General features: G+C 29.9%; 1 protein-coding gene across 1 annotated transcript; it reads left to right on the top strand.

The window, feature by feature from the left end:
• On the top strand, positions 1–19,813 carry LOC113393094 (uncharacterized). The gene is made up of 5 exons (XM_026629794.2): positions 1–203; positions 16,998–18,461; positions 18,537–18,721; positions 18,798–19,012; positions 19,504–19,813. Exons 1-5 carry the CDS (start codon positions 176–178, stop codon positions 19,733–19,735), a joined length of 2,124 nt encoding a protein of 707 aa, XP_026485579.2. The 5' UTR covers positions 1–175; the 3' UTR covers positions 19,736–19,813.
• The last annotated feature ends 1,062 nt before the right edge of the window (positions 19,814–20,875 follow it).

Below are 20,875 nucleotides of genomic sequence, written 5' to 3'. Positions count from 1 at the left end.
AAGTGTTGAATCATTTAAAGTCATTTCTTACGCGAAGCGCGCCACCCGCACGCGAGTTCGTCGCCTTTCGTGTTGCGATTTCTTGATACTTTATTTACGTAAATAAAAAACACCTTCCCAATTAACAGTTTTTGAAAATCAATAGAACATTGAATGTTGGATACAATTTTTTACTATGGAACTCTGGATATTAATATTATGCGGTAAGTACGCGTTTTATCTTTTTATATTTAACTTATTTGATATATGGAAAAAATTAAATAAAAGTAATAAATAATAATAAAAAAGTAATATATTTTAAAATATAAATTTAATTAGACTATAATATGCTTGTCACAGCACATTATAGCAAATCATTTTAAAATATAATGAGCTATTTTTTCGTTATGACTTTCCACTGCGTGACCTTAAAGCGAAGTAAAAAGGCATGTCGAATTAAAACAATCTCAATGCCAATGTCTGCAGTCGAAATTTATTTAAACAAAACAAAGAAAATTATAATATCAGTTAAGATATATGTAACTTTAAGTAATCAATTTTCTGCTGATCACTTCATTGCAATAATGAAAACTAATTAACTTACCTTGTAACAATTGTGTTCTTTTTTTCATTGTTGCAACAAAGGTTTTATTTTTTATATATGATTTTGTAACGACATATATTTATAGAATAATGGCCATATGATTTTTCTATAAATAATTTAATTTATGCAATAAGATTAACGAAATAAAAATATTTACCATGCAGTATACACTTAGTAAAATCCTGTCTAAACGGAATCAAGTACATAAACATGTTATATTACCTTGGTATTTCTAACCCAACTATATAGATTGTTTATTTATCGTGTATTTTTACTATGAGAAATGTAACAGATATAGCGTTTTAATAATCAGTGTAACAACTGTGCTGCTTCGAGCGCGTTGAAGTCGATCACACGTGTATCGTTTAAATCATAGAGCTTATAAGTAACTAAGTACCTATAATCATAAAACAAAACTTACATCAAAAGCAAATTTTTAAAAACAATTTTTTAAGCATACATATATAAAATTTTGCGCCTTAGCAGTTGACTTGCCGGATTTCTTTCGCCTAGAGCATGGATTTAGGCAGTAGAATCAAGTCACGCTTAACATAAAAATACATATATTGTCATCGGAATTAAACAAACACGTGAAATGTAATTCCATAGGATAAGAGCTAGTGGTTATTATTCAGCTTGCAAGTTTTGACTTAAATACCAAACACACGGCAAGTTAAATAAAAGTTTGCAACAAATAGTTATTAATAAACCGTTTCGCCATCAAATATTAAATATACATATTTATTTATCTACAAGATATCTAATTATAAAGAATTAGAGTTCTTTGTTAGAGCGCGTCGGTAACACACTTGACCGGTCCTCTTCGGAGAAAATATTTAGAAATATTTCTCATGTAACATGAGTTACCGAAGAGGTTACGATTTGGCCGGTTAATTATTGCGTTATCTAATTTGTTGGGTTTGTAATTTATTAACAGTGATTGTGGCTTATGAAACTCATTTTAATAGAGATACTAAGACGTAATTCGCGCTCCATCGCTCACAAAACATATTAACGTAGGTAACGGCTATTGATATGTAACGTGGGTATTAAATTTCAAATCAAAAAAATCCATTTAATACAATTATTCATGTAATATTTATTTTTCAATAAGTCTATTTCAAAACAAATACATTTTTGCTTATTCATGCTCATTTCAATTGATGGCTGTTTATTTTAAAAATAGTGTCGCTTCTTTATAGGGCAGAAATAAAAAAAAAAAACAAATTATATACCTAATGTATATGTTGGTAGGATTGAACTTGCGACATTGAGAAGCAACGTGAATCCATTTTACCGTCGAGGCTTATACACATATATCATATTACTTTTACATTTTGCAACTCAAATCTGGATTTGAAGATAATATTTCATCATAGAGACGTTTCTTCACCGACATATCGATGTTTTCTAGTGTTATAATATTCTCATAAGCAGTGCTCTTAAAGTTCATAATATCATAAAAATATTACACTATTAGTAGTTTATTAAAAATTACGTTTAACAGGATGCTATTTTTACAGTATTGTTATTTGTTTTGCCATTTCAATATATGAAACCGTAATGAAAAAAATGTATAATAAGGAAATAATTATAAGGAAAAACAATCCAATGTTTAGATCATAACTATTCTAAGAGTTTTCGAATCTGTTCTTATCTGTTACTATTATCAAATGACTATCAACGTATTTATGGACTATGAATAACAGCAATCGCTTATTATTAAATCGCTATAAAGACAACCCAAACAATACCATAAATTAGTTTTATAATTATTCGTTATTTCGTGTTTATAATTATTCTGATTATGCGTGACCTAATAATTTTAATGACTCATAATTTATATCCATGATTCCGTTTTCATAGATATGATTCACTATAGCACGTAAAAATTAAAAATATACATATAAGTTACTAACAGCTCATAAATGTCCCAGAGTTGGACAACTACTCTAAATATTATTTTTATTTTATTAAATATAAATATTTTAAGCTTAGTCTACCACGAGAAATTGTTAATACTATGTTCAATGCGAATGGACGCGTTTCACTCGTACATACTCTTATGGACTATGTAAAGGTTAAATAGGAATGTTATCGTATTCGTTGTGTAGTGCGCTTTCACTGTCCGTCTACCGTCGTCCGTTACTTTTTTATGACCCTGACGACCCATCGGTGATCACCGATTATAGTCAGTGAAATTGAAAATTAATGACTTAAGAATATTGAACCAGGAAGTTCTTTCATTTTCGGACAGACAATGCATCGATACGGATAATGGAACTAAAATAAACTTAAAAATTATACCGCTATTGTAGAGGAAATTATAAAATGAAAGTATATAGACTTGTGGTCCTTGAATTTACACATTATTTTTAAGATCAGTCATTTTTAAAATATCAGTTATGTAAATACGACAATGCTTAAAATATATGTTGTGAATTTAAAACAGTTGAAAATGTAGTCTTTATATTCTTATTCTATAGATATGTTTGATGATATATCAATTAGGAAAATACTTTTTTATTAAATCGTACATAAAACTTAAATAAAAAAAGTTATATGCCATATTTAATTATTATTAATTTATCAGCACAGTGCAACGATGTGTAGTTTTTAGCTAAGATTTTATTATTAGTCTATTAACATTTAAAGAACGCAATGAATTATCGAATGACGTCATTTAAATTAATATTTGCATTAAATAAAATATAGACTTAAATAACAATTATGTACTTTAAAATGTCTTTTTATTTTGAGTCTGCCTGTAGAAGAAAGTTAAACGTTTAAAGATTTTTTATCGCGCTCCAACGGCGCCAGCGTATGTATTCAATCTCCTTTCGCGATACAATTTAAATGCCTATAATTTTGCGTATTCATAATAACTTCCGCGTCTCGCTTTAACAGTTTTTGGTTATGCAATCATCTCATTGGTTAGGATTGTTATTTTGATTCTCTATTGTTAAATATGAAACAAAGAAATTGTTTTGATGATACGTTCCAACGTTTAAAAAAGCTTGTGTGTAATGATGATACAGATAGATAAGAATAAAATGAAAACCAATATTCAAAAATTCTGGGTATTTTCTCTGTTTTTTTTTTCCAATACGTAGTCAGCTAAAGAACTATTTATTAATTAATTACAACATAGTATGGGCAAGGCGCGTTTGGAATACACTTAACAAATAGTCAATTGCTTCAGCTGTGCCTTACAACACCCTTTACTAGTCCTTAAGTACGAGTTTTATAATTTTTATCAAGAAATTTAAGTATATGAACGATAGAAAAATATTGTGTATATTGTTGATTTAAAAAGGAATATAGAATTTTTATAAATAGATACTTTCGAAATAACTATAAGTAAAGCTAGTAAGTACGTATAATCAACTCGAATTAGTATCAGCCCTAATGGCTGAGTAGGTATCACTTAACTTACTTAAACTTAGTAGCTTTTGTTATCATGTTTTTAGACTAAAATCGATTTAACATTCAGGACCTTCCTTTACTTAACTTTCATTTTCATTCCCTTAATCACAAGGAACAACACATACAAATGATTTTACTGCACAATATGCTATATGTATAAAATAAGAATATCAACACAAAACAACAACAAATTTTCATCGTTTCTCACTGAGAGTAAAAATATAAAAACGTCGAAATTTCTCAAAGTTGGGCCCATTATTTTATAAACCATATATGTTTCTGTGTATAAACGGTACATGAATAAAGTTTTCTGTTATAAGAAAATGAATCAGTAAGCACTGATAGACAGACTTATTATTAGTCATATCAGATTAAAAGGAAACGGAATCCTAATTAGTGCAAATCCAGATTGCAGTTACATATTTGGTTTAGATACTTGATTTGGCATATTTCACAACATCCCGTGTTCTAAACCTGATTCGTTAGTCATTGATATATTTTGAAATAATAAATAAAACATTATTTGCCGTACGATTTTGTTTATAGAGTAGTAAAGGGCACAACTTACCTATTTACGCGTGTTAGTTCTAGTTCTATAATTTATTCGATCTAAGCTCTAACATGTGTGTCAAGTGAATTGACATGCGTATAGTAAGACATGACACCTATTTCATTTTTTTATTAATAAATAATATTAATTACTTAGATCAAAATAATGTGGTTAAAGTCAAATGAGATTTTAGAAATACTTTGAATTAATTTTTAAAAATATAAATATTTATCGCTCAATTAACTGCAGCTAATTAATTAAATATGAGTGTATTTATAGGAATACCTTTTCTGACAAGCCAAGTTTGTACGTTCTCATTCATATGCAGCCTGCAAAATGAAAATGAATGTGACCTCGGCTACTTTATTGCATACATATGTATGAGATTTCGATTCGCTCTCTTGATGGAAGTTTGCTATTAAAACGGTCATAATTAACCCTTTAAGCGGTTTGATACATTTTGGTGTTATAATTAAATATTTATATCTTTTCCAGGACAAAAAAGGAAATAGATTAATAATTGAAAATATATTTAAAACACACATTGACAATTAACTAGCAAACTTTATGCAAAGAACGACGTTATGTTAAAGAAATATTAGTGAAACTAATTATAATAATAATCTGCAAAACCGGTCTTATTGCTTCTTTGAGTCTTAACATCCGGATAATAGCTTTTTTATAGAAGCAAGAGATGAATAGATCCGGTAAAAGTGCGTTTAAAATAACTAGATTATAGAAACTGATAAAACACATAACCATATGTCACAGGAAGACTCAGTTCCACAGCATATGCAGTTAGGAAAGTTAGGCAACTAAATGTATATCCACGAGAATGTTGATCATTTAATGTATCATAATTAATTAACAATATTATCATAATATTATTTAATTACATTACAATTTATTTGTCGTATGTATGGATATCACTCAGTTTCTGATTGGTTCTTGTCGAAATTTATTTCCAAGCCGATGCCCGGTAACTTTGATTTAATGAATTTCTTCGAAATAAAAAATTGAGCAAATATATTCATTATTTAAATTTTGTATTAAATTTTATTTTTTTATAATAACCATTTAATTTTTCACGTAACAATGTAAATGTTATATTTAAAACAATTTTATGCGGGTAAAGAAGCGACGATGTAAACATGGATCACCTTGAACCACTGTTAATAACTGACTTACATCTTATCTGTACATCGTTCTTGATGAGAAAATTAGCATTTCTCACGGTATACTAACAATTAGTAAGAGATATATTTGTGTATTAATCATTTTTAAGGTCGGTAAGGTACAATATGAACTTAATTACATACGTTCCTAGTGTAGCTCGTTTAGTATATTAAACATATATGATTGATTTTGGTAAAGTCAAATGTGCTAATAACAACAGACAAGGGATATATCTGGTTGTGGTGATCGGTGGCGTATTAGTGATGGTTAGTATATCTTACGGGGCAAATATCTCACTTACCATATGTCAATCTATTCTAAAAAAAGGCGAGCATATAGTTCGACCCAGGATTTCAATCTCAGCATCTCGCAATTAGCAGACTTATTAGATATCCAATACACCATACAGTATATGTAATAAGAAAAAATATTGTTTATAATATGTCTATCATAATATTAACACACACTCTCTCTCTCTTCCTACGTTACATTATAACAGGTTGCACTAGTACTCACTAATTATTCTTGCATACAGAAGTTTTTGCTTGTTGATACGTAAGGCCAGTCGTAGTATTTTATACCGCAATTAAATACCCTGTGGGTGATGACAGTTTAAACCATGGCGTTATTAACTATCCAATTATTAGGATCTCTATTTTTTTTGTGTTATATGTACTTATGGTACCAGGTCTCTTTTTTAATAGTCTTTAAATTTAAACGTCCACGTCTTTTGGAGCAGAAGTATTAATATCTTGTCATTATATTTTTAGAGATAATTTTCAGGCTTAGACGTAGATCACAGCATTAATATATATTTTTTGTGTCTACTTAATTACATATAGGCATATTGAAAATTAAACTTGTAACAAAATGGGTTTAATTTTGTACGTAATTACAATTTAATTTAACAATGACTCATTTATGACTATCGTTAAAGCATCTCGGTATGTGTTAATTGTCATGAAATAATCTATTGTAAATAACATCTCGGATTAATTCCCACGCTGACGTAGGTATGCAATGCAACTACAATGTCAACAGTACTACAATTTATATATATTATTATCTCAGTAGACATTTTAACATTTGATGAATGACCTTCAAATATATTTGGAAACATTTATGAAATAACCATTTTTGTACCTACCAACCACCTCGTGACTTTCTTTCGTAAAAAATTAAATCTCACCCACGTGATTTTATTATCACAATGATTAGTATATAGTATCTCTCTTTACTACAATTACGCATTAGTTACTATAATAGTATTCAAATACATGATGATGATCTCATAGATAATTACTACGATAACTATTTAGACTGTCCTGTCCGTGCTTTTGATGATTTATATTATACTGAGTTTACAGAGTCTGCACGTTTTATTTCAAGGTAAGTATTTCCATTTCAGGATTACGATTTTAATTTTACTGCAGACTTACAAGATGAGTCCAAGCCAACTAGCACATACTATTTGGAACTATCTTGTGTTACCACATACTTATATTTTTAACATTACATTCATATTCGAAACAGCTTTTTAGGTATAGATTGAATAATATATGAAAGTTTAGCAATTTCCTCTTTCAAGTGTGAATTAAACGGAAGTTATCTGTAATTGGATATATTAAGTTTGGAGAAATCTAGAATAACATATATGCTGTTTCCGCTTCGCCGGATGAAAGCTTTACTCATTACCCATAATTTGTCTTATATAATTTTATAATATAAAAAAATAGCTTATACTGCAATCTTATCTATTTTCTAGTAGACCTATTCTCAACGAAAGAACTGGAATCTCACCGCAGTAAAAGTTCATGAAATGTTAGATACAAATTTTACGTATATTTTTAGAAAATAGGTGATATTCGAGATAGAAGAGATCGAAAGACAATATCCTGTAAGAGTTACTTTTTTTTCTTCGATGTTTACAAAGCACTAAATTATTTTGCAATGTAATTTTAAAAACATAATACGCAACATAAATTAAATGTAGGTGTTACAGTAGCCGCTCAATTATTTAATATAATGTGGATCAGATAAAGCAGAGTGTTGCTGCGGTGACAGTCATCGACCCAGATGCCGGTTGCAACAACGGGCGCGACGACAGCTGGCCGCTCCACTCTCCTGTTACGTACGTCCTTAGACTCCTTGTAAGCGGTAACTGGAGTACCTTTCGAATCATTTGGCTTCTATGTAAAGGGCAAATGTTTGCATTCATTTTAACAAATTATCTGAATTAATCAGTATTTTTTTATTTGTGTTACTCATCCGAATAATAAATATATTTTTACGACATGGAAATAAAATGTTTTGAAACCGTGTTTTTTTTTGTTTCTAATTAATGTAGGTAATTAGTGTTATTAGCATTGCTCGTTAAAATGTATTTAATAACGACCATTCTTTATTAAGTTGTATTATATTGCTAATTGATCGCGAATGAGTGCAATGTTTTATATGGTGTTACAAAAAAATATTATAATTGGTGATAACTGTGTTTACCAATAATAAATATTATTAGTATGTATTTAATGGTAAATATATCAACATAGGAAAATCTTATAAATTTTAAAAAAAGCAGAGTTTATTTAAGTAACTTATGAATATTTAGTTTATAGTCCGTATCAGAAAATCAGTGTAAACTACTAATACGGCATAAACCCTTAAGTTTTATGAAAAATTCCTATTTTTTTATGCATTTCCTTATTTTTTCTTTCTGTGAAAACCTTCTACAAAGTAATACAAAATTTCAAAGTAAAAAATGAATCAAATCAGTAAAGTCGTTCTCAAGTTTGTCGTGACCAATGGAAATGGGATTCATATATATTTATTTATAGATAAGGGATGCTTATACTTATACTTGACAACAGTCGAGAAATAGAAAAAACGAATAAGTATGTAAGTGTCATGAGAAGACTAAAAAACAAAAATAAATAAATAAGCCCTATTAAGCTAGAGGCCAAATGGTTAAATAGTAATTTGAAAGTAAATAGTAATATTTTGAGTTCTAGTCAGCATGATGAAACGAAATCAAGACAACGTATTTTTGTATGTGTGTGAAACTAAACATATTTCTTGCAACAAATATCTAACAAAATATTACGGTCTAGTGCCTGGCAACGTAATTATATTTCCATTGTAAAACAAATAAATACACGTAAGATATGCAAACAATATTTCGCTGTTTCGATGGCCGATTGCCGTATGTCTGTTTAGCCGCGTATTTGAATATGTAAACGGCATTTAAGAGAATTGCGTTTCGACATCAAGGCAATATACACAGGAACTATGAAGAAAGAATGATGGTATGTCTAATTGTACTCCTCTGAATCTATCAATTAAGTAGTGCCTCTTAGCACACACATGCGATGTGTGAATATGTTCTGAATAATGATTAAGAGATAAGATATATAAGAGTCGAGATAGCCCAATGGTTAGAACTATTTTAAAAAAAAACTCTGATGTCCATCTTTAGCTGAAAATTGTTACATACACGGTTATTATTACGAAATTATTTCCCTTGGCCCGGTTTGTTGGATATGATGCTGCGCTAAGAATGTTTAAAGAAATTTCTTGTTAAGAAATATATTTTTTAATACTGACCTACTTAATTATGAAATAGATGTATTTTAAATATGGGCAATATTTTATAACAAAAGGTACTAAAATACATATAAGTTATTTACGTCAATTCAAATTGATTTGCTTTGATAAAAGGAAAAATATATTAAAACTTAGTAAGTATATATATAAATGACGTAGAAACAAACGTTAATTTCAATAATAATCTGCACGCGACCATTGCAATGCATTGAGTTAAGTTGTGCTCTCGTACAATAAGATTTTGTATGCAATAGAGGTAGATGTCGGGAATCTGGAATTGAACGAAAACCATTTCACTATAAACAAATGTAAATTAGAGAGAAAGGCTATGAGGTAGATGATTTCGCAAGCTACACGAATACTAATCTCGCAAGATAGATGTTATAAGCTCGGCCATAGATAATTCCAAGGCAAAATCCAATTTATTATATTATTCGCTTTCAAAATGGACACAATATTTTGATGGCACACTTAAAGGAATAAATTAATACATATCATTGCTTCATTTCATAGAAATAAACCCGATTATTATAATATAATGTTTGGTGTTTATAGCAATGGGGAAAATTTCAACTATATTATGTATGTACAGCTTATTTTTAGGTAATTTAATGTCAAACTTCGCTCTTGAATAGATTTGACCTTAGTGTTTAATTAAATATATCATATAATTCGATTGAAGCTTATATTTTAAATTTGATAATATTACAGTACAACTATTAAGACACATAATTTTTCCATAACTTTTTGTTATTCATTTGTATTTTAATGTTAAGTTTATCAATTTTGTAATTAACCCACCGTTAACATACTTATATAAAAAAAGGTTCGTGATCAGCTACGCGTTGCTCACTATACACAATCTCACCTAATCAGTAAACACGATTTTGTTTATGTAATAACTTTTGGCGTCTGTTTCCTGCCATAGTCGTGCTTCGCTTTCACCTCAGTAACATGCTTTCTATGCTCTTATTTTACGTGACAATAGTTTTAATTTATTATGTATTTATTTATAGAATAGTTCTCTTCTGCAGAACAAAAATCCTATTAATGTCGACAGCGTTACTCCAAAGGCTATAAGACATTATACTGTATCTATATCGGTCAAAACTTTATTTATTTTTTTGCTACGAAGGCTGCAGTGTTTTGTCTCTCCCCAAACTGTTTATTGAGGGTTAGAGTCTACAGCGATATTAAGGGATTCGGTTATTTCTAAAACTGCGAATTCTTCACAATTTAAAATTATGTATTTTTTTTAAATCTATTTTACAAATCTTACGTTCGGAGTAGTAAATTTTATCTATTTACTGTTTAACAATATCTAACTTATCAACACTAAATGAATGTCCTTTTTCAGAAAGAGTATTGTTCTCATCGTCATATATTGAAAGACGTTTTGTTGACGTTTTTCAGAAGTGACATAGCTGCTATCCTTTTTGACGTCATAGAGAAGAATAAGATAGCCAAATGTTTATAATGCACTCAAAAATTATTGGTTATTGTACTTACTATTTCCTTACGTATTAACTTACGTTTCCAAATTTCTGTACACTTGTTGGGAGTGAGTATAACCCATCCACTCATCAAATATTCGAATAAACAGCAATATTGCACACCTCGAACGTGAAGCGGAATGGTACATAGTTCTGACGGTCGTCAGTTTGTCGTTTGAAGGGGTAACGAGTGTAATTATAGGCGCAAGGGACACAACATCTTAGTTCCAGTAATTTGTGACGCGTTGATGATATAAATTCTTTACACGTTATATTTCTTAGTGTCCATGTCTATGGGCCTTGGGGGCCTCTTATCATTAAATAACTTATTAGATACATATAGCTTTCAAACAAATTGCGTTATCTATTTAGTTTTATGTAGATATAATATTTATGTCATCATTACATTAAACCCGACATGTAAAAAAAAATATTTTAATTAAACTTCTGCTTAATTTATCTCGTGACGAGAACGTTTAAAATAATCATATTAATACACTATCTATATAAAGAATACATATTTAGGTATTGCCGAAAATAGGTTGAAAATTATATCTTATATGAATGCACCGGTAAACAAGACGGACGCGTAATAGGTATCTACTAGGCAGTGCGTGAGCTCGCAAGCCGTGACCGACAAGCAGGGCCGATGTACCGAGTTATCTCCTGTGTTACTCGATGCATCGTGCTCCTAGTTACACTGTACGGTCACACGGATCTTACCAGTAAATATTACTAGGTAAAATACGATACTACTAGATTTAGTATTGATTTGATTGGGCATTCCATATTGTCTTTCGAAATATATGAAACAGCACCAGAGTAAAATAGGTTTTAAGTACGTTCCGCATTCTAGTTTATTTCTAGGTTATTAGATACTTAAGCTTCTGATTAACTACCTATTTTATATTCAAAAATTGCAATTTCAAATTCTTGCGAAATACCACTGTTTTTTACGTTCTTCATTTATACTTATCAAAAGAAAGTATCAAAAGAAAGTCGGCATGAACATACATACATATATTAATCAATTCTATTTAGCCGTCTGATATTTGATCTTATATTTTGATAAGAAAGTATCGACCGCTTCTAATGTGAGAAAACCAATGAAGAATTGATTATGAGCGTTAGGTAATGTTAGGAATATAACAATTGGTAAGAAGTAGTATTTGTCCATGTCTAAATTTTACTGTAGAGTACAGTATATTCCGGAAGACTGTAATAAAAATACCTATTTAGTGTTATTAGTAGATAAAAAAGACAATAACTTTATAATGATAATGATACAGGTAATATCTTTGACTGCGTCGTTGAATTAGTGGCTAGATATAAGGTTGCATATAACGAGGTCCTGTGTTCATATCCCTGATCGGGCCGATAAAAAGTTATTAGGTTTTTCAAAAGAATTTCTCAGCAACAGCCTGGAGCTTGGAAGTTGGAAGTGTGTTTACTCTCGTGCCTCGGAAAGCATGTTAATTCGATGGTACTGCACCTAAACTCTTTTCAGGCGAATCGGATTTGTGGTCCCATGATGAGAGTGGAGAAATAGCGAGTGCACCTGTGTGCGCACGCACTGATGAACTATAATATATGACTTGACTGGTCTCCTATGAGATTGTCGCAGTGCACAAAATCGGCTAGGACGACATTAAAACATCTAACAAAATGTTAGAATAATGAACATAGTATAATAATTATATCTCAGAATAGTCAAATGTATGTTTTATCCTTCATCGAACAATCTTTACAATTAATCTATATATATAAAAGCGAAATACCACTCACTGATTAATTTTTTTTTAATGTTATTGGTGGCAAACGGATTTTAGGAAACTCCACCCCTAAGGAGATAAAACGGGGGTTGAATGTTTGTATTTTATAAATTTTAAAAACGCGCGGGTAAAACTTTTCAGATATATTTTTATGAATGAAAATGATATTATAATAATCACATACTGATACTTTTCCACTAAATAATAACTCTATATTTTTCATTAAAATAAAATATATACATTAGATAAGTGTATCAGTTGGCATAAAATAATAAGATTAATAAAAAATAGAATAGGAAGTCGTAATCAATTAATATTTGTTTAATTTTAATTTTGTTCAGATATTGCATTAGATATTATTAACAAACTAATTGAAATTACGTTTCTTAGTACTCGCGACCATTCAAATCCGTTTCAATTTATTCGTGTGATTATTCTTTAGTTATAATAACAAAATAAACGTCCTCGACAATTTGCCATAGTTCGTGACTGATTGGAAGACAACCAATAGGATATAGGATTGTTTTGTTGTCTATGATATTCTAAAGCAATTCACAAATACAATAATCAGATTTTAATCTTTAATATCTACTCTTATTTATTTCATAAGTATTTATATAATCGGACAAAACGTAAAATACTTATATCAGCTATGTATGTAAATATTATAAGTAGGTATTCATGTAAAATTACACAATAATAAAACCTGATATGATATGTAATTTAAGTTCCGCCAATATAATAAGTAACCAAATGTAGCACTTAATGTTGAATTGAATTTTAAAAAGGAAATATGATCTGATACTATTATGATTAATATGGCTTGTTCGACTGACATTTTTATTATAAAATAACATTCGTTGGACCTTGGCTACCACGATTAAAGAACAAATGCTTTTAATTCCGCCATTCACCGAATTACCGTCATATATTTTGATATATCTAGGTATATATTTCATAAATAATAGGCTCTTAAAGAAAACAAAGGTTTTTCTTAAATATTTTTAGTATATGTTATATTGAACTTTATTGATTCTTTATACTCATTCTTTATCCTACGCCTTAAGGCTCACAATGATGTCATAACTCTTACTCGGCCAAGCAAACGTCTTCTTAAACATAATCTTTGTTTCATACCATTTCTAGAAGAAATGTTTTGTCAATATCCGTTTTGAAGTAGGTTAATAAATATAAGTTATAAATATATTTTAGATTAATGGCATCCACGCTGTTATTTAGTTGTGTTCATAAATAACAAATGAATAAAGTATATGAAACAAAAATATTTTGGATCTTAAAGTTTATACAAAATATCTATAATTGTGTTTTCTGTATCTACCTAATGTGGCTTAGGTTATTCTTATACATATAAACTTCACGTTTAGCGTTTATATATATGACTGTTAGCCTTAAGTCGTGATGAGAGGTCAAAAGATCATGTGTACCTTTGAAGCTTAATAACAATTGGAAATGTCAATATAGATACATAAACCGATATGTAGTATATAGAGCAATATATGTCTTATCTTATCGAAGATTTTATTATAGCAATAATTTGTGCAATACGTGATTTATTTATAAATGTTGCCTGTTACTTACTTAATTTTATATATAAAAATAAGTGGCATTTTTCGTTGTCACTTTACAACTCAAGAACGGGCTCATCTATCCTAACCAAATTTTCAGGGTTTGTTCGGACTATTTAGTAGATGGTTTATGTGAAGTTTGCACAAAATCGGTCGAGTGGTTCTTCATTTATCACATTTTTTGTAACAAATGATTTCAATAAATGCCGGGTCATTTTGTTAATGGAGATTTTTTAGACGGGGGTCTGTCAAATTAAAAGTAAGTATCAATTAAAAATGAGTACACTCATCCACCAGTTTCAATAGGTAATACGTCTTAATTCAATTTATTATTTCCAAATAACCCATGGCATACTGCATTAAATACTGGTATGTAACACAATTTCTTATTTTAAAAATGATTGAGCTGTCATTAGAAATAATACAAAAAATCAATGAGTGAGTTTTCAAAACAATTGTTAGAAATTGGTGATGGCAAAATACAAATCTACAGGACCAATGGATTGATCGCTATACCGAACAATTTTTGTACTATTGTGCAATCGATAGATGAATTGATTGAATGTGTTTTCCGAATATTCTTCAGAATTATATAAATCATGATTGGTTGAGAGAACGCGTCATTTTAGCATCAAAGAACATTCTTATCAATGCTATTAATTTTCAAATTCAAGAGAAACTGCCAAGTGTATTCACGACTTTGATCGAAGCTACGATCTTAACTGGTAAATCTAAAGGTGAAGTTTGTTTGATACCGCATATCCCTATGATTCAAACTGATATGCCATTTGAGTTCAAACGATTACAATATCTTGTTCGTTTATCATTTGCGATGTCCATCAACAAGGCCCAAGGGCAAACACTTCACGTTTGTGGTGTGAATTTGGAAGAATCATGTTTTTCACACGGCCAACTTTATGTTGCCTGTTCCAGAGTCGGTACCCCCAGCCGTTTGTTTATTCACACTCAAAATGGAAAAACCAAAAATATTGTCTATCCAAATATTTTGATTTAATTTTTTAAATAGCTAGCAATTAAGTAAATATATTTATTTAAGAAATGAAGCGATGTTCTAACTTATTTTTGTATTATATCACTTTATACGTAGCGAAGCACGTAGGTACCGGGCCGCTAGTTTAATATAAATTTGTATGCAGAGAATCGGCAAACTTAGAAATTCGATAATACTGTAGTTGAAAATATCAGACTGCCTAGTTGATATTCGGTTCTTTGGTATAAACCTTAAGATTTAATTCACTTTACCTTTAGTTTACCAATAGCTATATATTGGTAAAATTCAATAATATGAACTGTCTTTTTTTATTAATCTTATTTCATCAAATAACTAACGATCAGACGTTAGTTATTTGATATCTATTTGGAGAACACAATTTTAAATAGCATATCATTTTGAGCTAGCGCAAATTATATTACGGCTTTTGGTAACAATAGCTTTCTCGTTTTTATTATGATAAAAAAATGTAAGCGACAATTGGGTATAATCTTAATAAAAGATTATCTGTAACTACTATACAAGCCACATAATCGATAAATGTCCCAACGGAAACATTTGATTAATAAAATTTTAAAATGACTGACATGCCTACAATGCACAGCCTAATTCAATCAGAGACAGATTTCTATAATTCTAAACTTAAAACATTTAAACTTTAAAAATGACGAATTTCAAATAAACATTCATTCTAATTTTCACCTTATTGGTAATTAAAAAAAAAATAACATAAATTATAAAATATATAAACATAAGATTTATATCGTTTTTCATATTTATAACATTAGAAAGAACGAGTCCCTATACAAGTATATGTTTACCATTTATCTGCCTCAGGAGATGTACCTAATTAAAAAATCCTCTTACCTCACCTCACCTAAGGAATTACTATACAAATTGTGGTCCCGTTACTCACCAGAGAAAACCATGCGTTGCATGTCATTTTAAATTTTTATATGATAGTAATATATTAGTGGTTTTCTAGAAACTATAGGAACGGAAAACGTTATTAATATTTCCGTTACTCATGCTACACGGACACTACAAATGTCTTTGTTTTGATTACCTATTATTATTAATGCAACTCAGTCTTGGTTATATTATATCCAGGATACGGATCTTATACTTCTTCAAGGTTTTCATTGCTTAGAAAAAAAACACTACTACCATTCTAAATTTAAGAAAATCGAACACTAATTTTAATTTCAGCTTTATTATATATATTTTCTTTGTGTTTCGTGGCCAAGTAAAGATATGATAAGATATAAGCAGAAATATTTGGGTACCGTCAGTTTACCTACTAGTTATTCTGTCGCCAAAGCAATTGAGTCATAAACAACCGTTGCATAATAAGTAACTTCTAACGCAAATACAGCAATACAAGTACAGTAGTTTAGCAGCGCACTTCACTGTGTAAGAAGTAGTTTATAATTCTTTCAGTGCCAGTGTCTATGGGCGAATACGATCACTTACTATCTGGAGATCCATTTGCTTGTCGGCCTTTCAAAATAAAAAAAGACATTATAACATTTATTATAACTTTGGTTTAATAGTATTGAATTTTTAGATATATAAATTTCTCATACAAAGCGACTGAACCAAAATTTTTCTTTGCGCGGGGATAATGAACGATAATTTAAAAAATATAATACACAACATATTGAACATGTTACAGTTCAGTTTATGTTCATTTCCAAAATCAACTCAACTCTTTAAAATACATATATTTTAATTTGGTTTGTAATTAGTTACAGTTTTGAAATGAATGTTTTTAATAAAATTACTTATTTTTTTTTCAGTGATACCAACAATCGTAACAACAATAACAATCTCACCAAATGGAAATAGTCCAGAAACGAAAATGATCGGTGGAATGATGGTCGATACACACAAGAAAAACACGGAAACTATTGTTAGGAATGAAGCTCCTCAAAAAAATAATATTAAACCGAACAATTTATTAAAAGCTAATTCTTCAAAACTGGCGATTAATGAGAGATATAGGAGACTTATACCTTATATGACGTTTTATTATGCTAACGATTTAGTAACTCCTACTACAGAAACGTACAATAAAAATAATGTTGAAGTTGAGCAAGCGAAAATCTTTGAAGCTGGAACTATCACACCGAACGAACGTCAACCAAAAATAATTTACACGTCACAAAGGCACAACAATAACATTCCAAGATATCATGGGAATCGTCTAACTCAATTTAATATAGCATCATCGAATCCAACTAAATTATTTTATAAAGACTCTTTGGTTCCTGGTCATTATCAAAATCCACCTAAGATAAGTCACATTCAGAATCCTTCTTTGTTAGAACCTAACGTTTATGATAACAGAGACATTACATATGACCGATTTATTCCAAAACAAATTAAAGCACCGAGTGCTCCTTTTAAGGCTCCTACAAGAAATCCATACATAAACTTATATCAGAATGATGATTACCTTCCAAATGTACAATATTTCTCATCTGATGAGGGGGGATCATATAAGTTAATTCCTTATGAACAAACTCCACCTGTTAAAACTTCTAATGTTTTTACATCAAAACAACAATACAGTTCTCCTACATTAAACCATAAAGAATCTATTTATATAAAACCAAGACCATCACTTCACCCGCAGCCTTTTTACACTAGTCAACAAGTACAAACGAGAAAACCACCTGCAACTATATCAGAAATATATTATGAAAGAAGACCGCCGGTGACTAAATTGGTTGAACCCGTTATAGAAAGTGGGTTTAGGCCTATAGTTAATTCAGTGTTGACAACCGAAACCCCTGTATATAAATCAACAAAACAAGAAGCGTCACCGTTTCATAGTTTAAAAAATGAGAAACATCAAGAATTTCATGGCGTTGAAGCAATACCATTTGCTCCCGAAGACAGTACAACCCAACCAGAATATGTAATTGAACAACCTCAATATAAACAGACACAAAACTCCGTAACTCTAGCGGAACTTTTAAATTCATTACAAATAAATAAATCAATCCCAAAACCAATTACAAGAGAAAACGTCAGTGCTTCTATAAGAACATTGTTACAAGTACTGAATACTTTAAAAGCTACTGATAAACAAAACGAAATGGAACCAGTAGTAGTCAGTACACCAAAACCTTTTAAAAATTCTGAAAATTCAGTAAAGATAACGCCTACTACTATTCCATCAACGACATCAGAGCCACAAGATTTGTATGAAGAACCTTATCTTGCTCCTATTCATACTCCTTCACAACATTTAGATGGTAATATAAAATAAAATGTACCTAATATAAATTGATAAATTAAGTACCTAAATTTTACATTATATATATTAACAGATTACCCAACCGGTGGGTCAAGTTCTCAACGGTTTCCACTACCTGTGACGTCTGACGAAGAAGGTGGCACTCCCGGTCGACCTGGTGTAGATTACCCAATTTTAACACTGATTCCGCCAACTAAATTTGATTGCAAAACGCAGCGATACAAAGGTTTCTTTGCCGATACTGAAACGAGATGTCAAGTAAGTATATAAATAGCCTTTTCGTTTTAAAGCAAAAACATATTTTATATTAATATATTTTAAAATATATTTTCAGGTATGGCACTATTGTGATTTAAACGGCGGTCAAGCTTCATTCTTATGTCCAAACGGCACAATATTCTCACAAGCAGCTTTAACTTGTGACTGGTGGTTTAATGTCAAATGTGCTTCCACTACACAGCTGTATGTTCTCAATGAAAGTCTGTACAAGTACATTTTGCCTCATTCACCTAAGTTTCCCGAGGACTACAGTGGTCCGTTAGTTGACAAGTAAGTTGAAAAGTGTAGTAATTATTTAATGTTAAGAATTTATATACATAATATTTAAAAAATGGTATGAGCAAGTTATATTCTCAGCGTTACATGATTTTAATGGCTATAGATGTGGGATGATAGGGTCGATTCCCGTTCAGATACGTTATAGAACGAACGTTATAGAGCCCATACAGACAAACGAAGAAATAAACGTAATAGTAAATTAAATATCTCGTAGGTGTGGCGAGGCCGTATTTTAGTAGAAGATTTAGAGGTTATTCCACCATTCTGTTCCAATAGTGTTTGGTGGTTACACAATATACATGTGCCAGATTTTTATCCTTTATAACAGTTAAGATTCATGGGCTATCTCAGCTCTCTAAGACTATACAAAGAATTTTAAATAAGGGTGTTCTGTTTCTTCTGTTGATGAAAATCATGGATATAATTGTATGAACTTTTAAATAACATAAAAATCTTTAAATATGATAACAATGCTATTTCAGATATCTTACATTAAAATTCAAGGAAATGGAAGAACAGTTTAAAAAGAATAAAAACAAAAAAGTAGCGTCAGAAAAAGTTGATAACGACGATGAATCAACTTCGAATGAAACAACGGAAAATAGCTCTGCTGAAGAAAGCGCCGGAAGTGACAAAACTCTGGTGAACCAAGCTGACGTCATCGTAGAATCGTCTGGAAATAGTGGCAATGTTCAAAGATTACAAGACGACTAAAAATTATCAACTTAAAAAAAATGTTTAGTACTATTTAATTTGTAAAGCTGCGTCTCCACAAAAAAATTGGCAAATTTTTGTGTCGTGTGGGTAATAAGTTTCTATTACCATAAGCAAGTCCGTCTCAATCTAGTGTGCAGGGGGCTAAGAATAACGCGAATATTTATTTATATATTTATATATATAATATTTTCGGAGTTGGTAAAATCAGTAGAAATCTACTTGCCTCTGAGTGCTTGCCGTGTCCATGACAGGGCTGATTATAAACTGAGATAGATAACTATGTCTTCTAATTATTAGTGATTTTCTAAAGATTTTCAAACAAATCAATTGCCAATTATTTTCATGGAAACACACTTTACTCTATTTTTGCTTGTTACTTTATAGTTTAAGATAAGTCCCTGTGATACAGTTTCTAATATACTGTTCTTAGACGGTAAGTATTTATAAAGTTGATGTTATTCACTAATTATTAAATACATATTTTATGGTTGTGAACTTCAACGCATAGATGCAAGATGGATTTGTAGGTGATGCTTGTTCGGTATATTATTTTAGTTAGGGAATTAAACTTGCCATAAACCGCCATGTTTAATTCATAGTAAACACGTAGTAATGTCTGTTATATCGCATTAGTACATTAGTAATACCTATTGTTCAATACTTGCTTTCTTAGTTATGGATAATATGTGACTTTGAGTGTATTATGGTTTAGCGTGTCAAATTAGTATAACATTTTTATTATTTAGTTTTCATGCGTATAATGCAATATTCATTACCTATGTATGTAAATGAGCTTCTAGTTTATAGTTTCAGCTTGAAAAAATAATACTGTAAGTAATATCCGTTTACAGCGTGGTTCCAATATATATATATGTGTATTTATTTATTTGTTAAAAAAGCAAGCTTTTTCGTGTCATAAAAAATACATTGTTTTAAAACGTGATTAAGTGTAATATTTCTTTTATAATTATAAGCTTATTTTTTTTATTGATTCGTGTAATAAAATGAATATGAATATAATTACCATAATTTTGTGATAATACTCAACAATGTGCAATTTTTATCGAGTTATTCTAATTAGACATTAGAGATGTTATATCGTGTGCCTATTTGTGCAATAAATTATTCAATTTTTTA

This window comes from Vanessa tameamea, chromosome 12, assembly GCF_037043105.1.
Source record: "Vanessa tameamea isolate UH-Manoa-2023 chromosome 12, ilVanTame1 primary haplotype, whole genome shotgun sequence".
Taxonomy (NCBI): domain Eukaryota; kingdom Metazoa; phylum Arthropoda; class Insecta; order Lepidoptera; family Nymphalidae; genus Vanessa; species Vanessa tameamea.
The sequence above is the reverse complement of the archived record's forward strand: the minus strand, read 5'-3'. Positions and strand labels throughout refer to the sequence as shown.

Coding starts and splice junctions, on each gene's coding strand:
- LOC113393094 (XM_026629794.2), top strand. CDS start 176: ATGGAACTCTGGATATTAATATTATGCG. Junction 18,722..18,797: donor ATACTGAAACGAGATGTCAA/GTAAGTATATAA, acceptor ATATATTTTCAG/GTATGGCACTATTGTGATTT. Junction 19,013..19,503: donor AGTGGTCCGTTAGTTGACAA/GTAAGTTGAAAA, acceptor ATGCTATTTCAG/ATATCTTACATTAAAATTCA.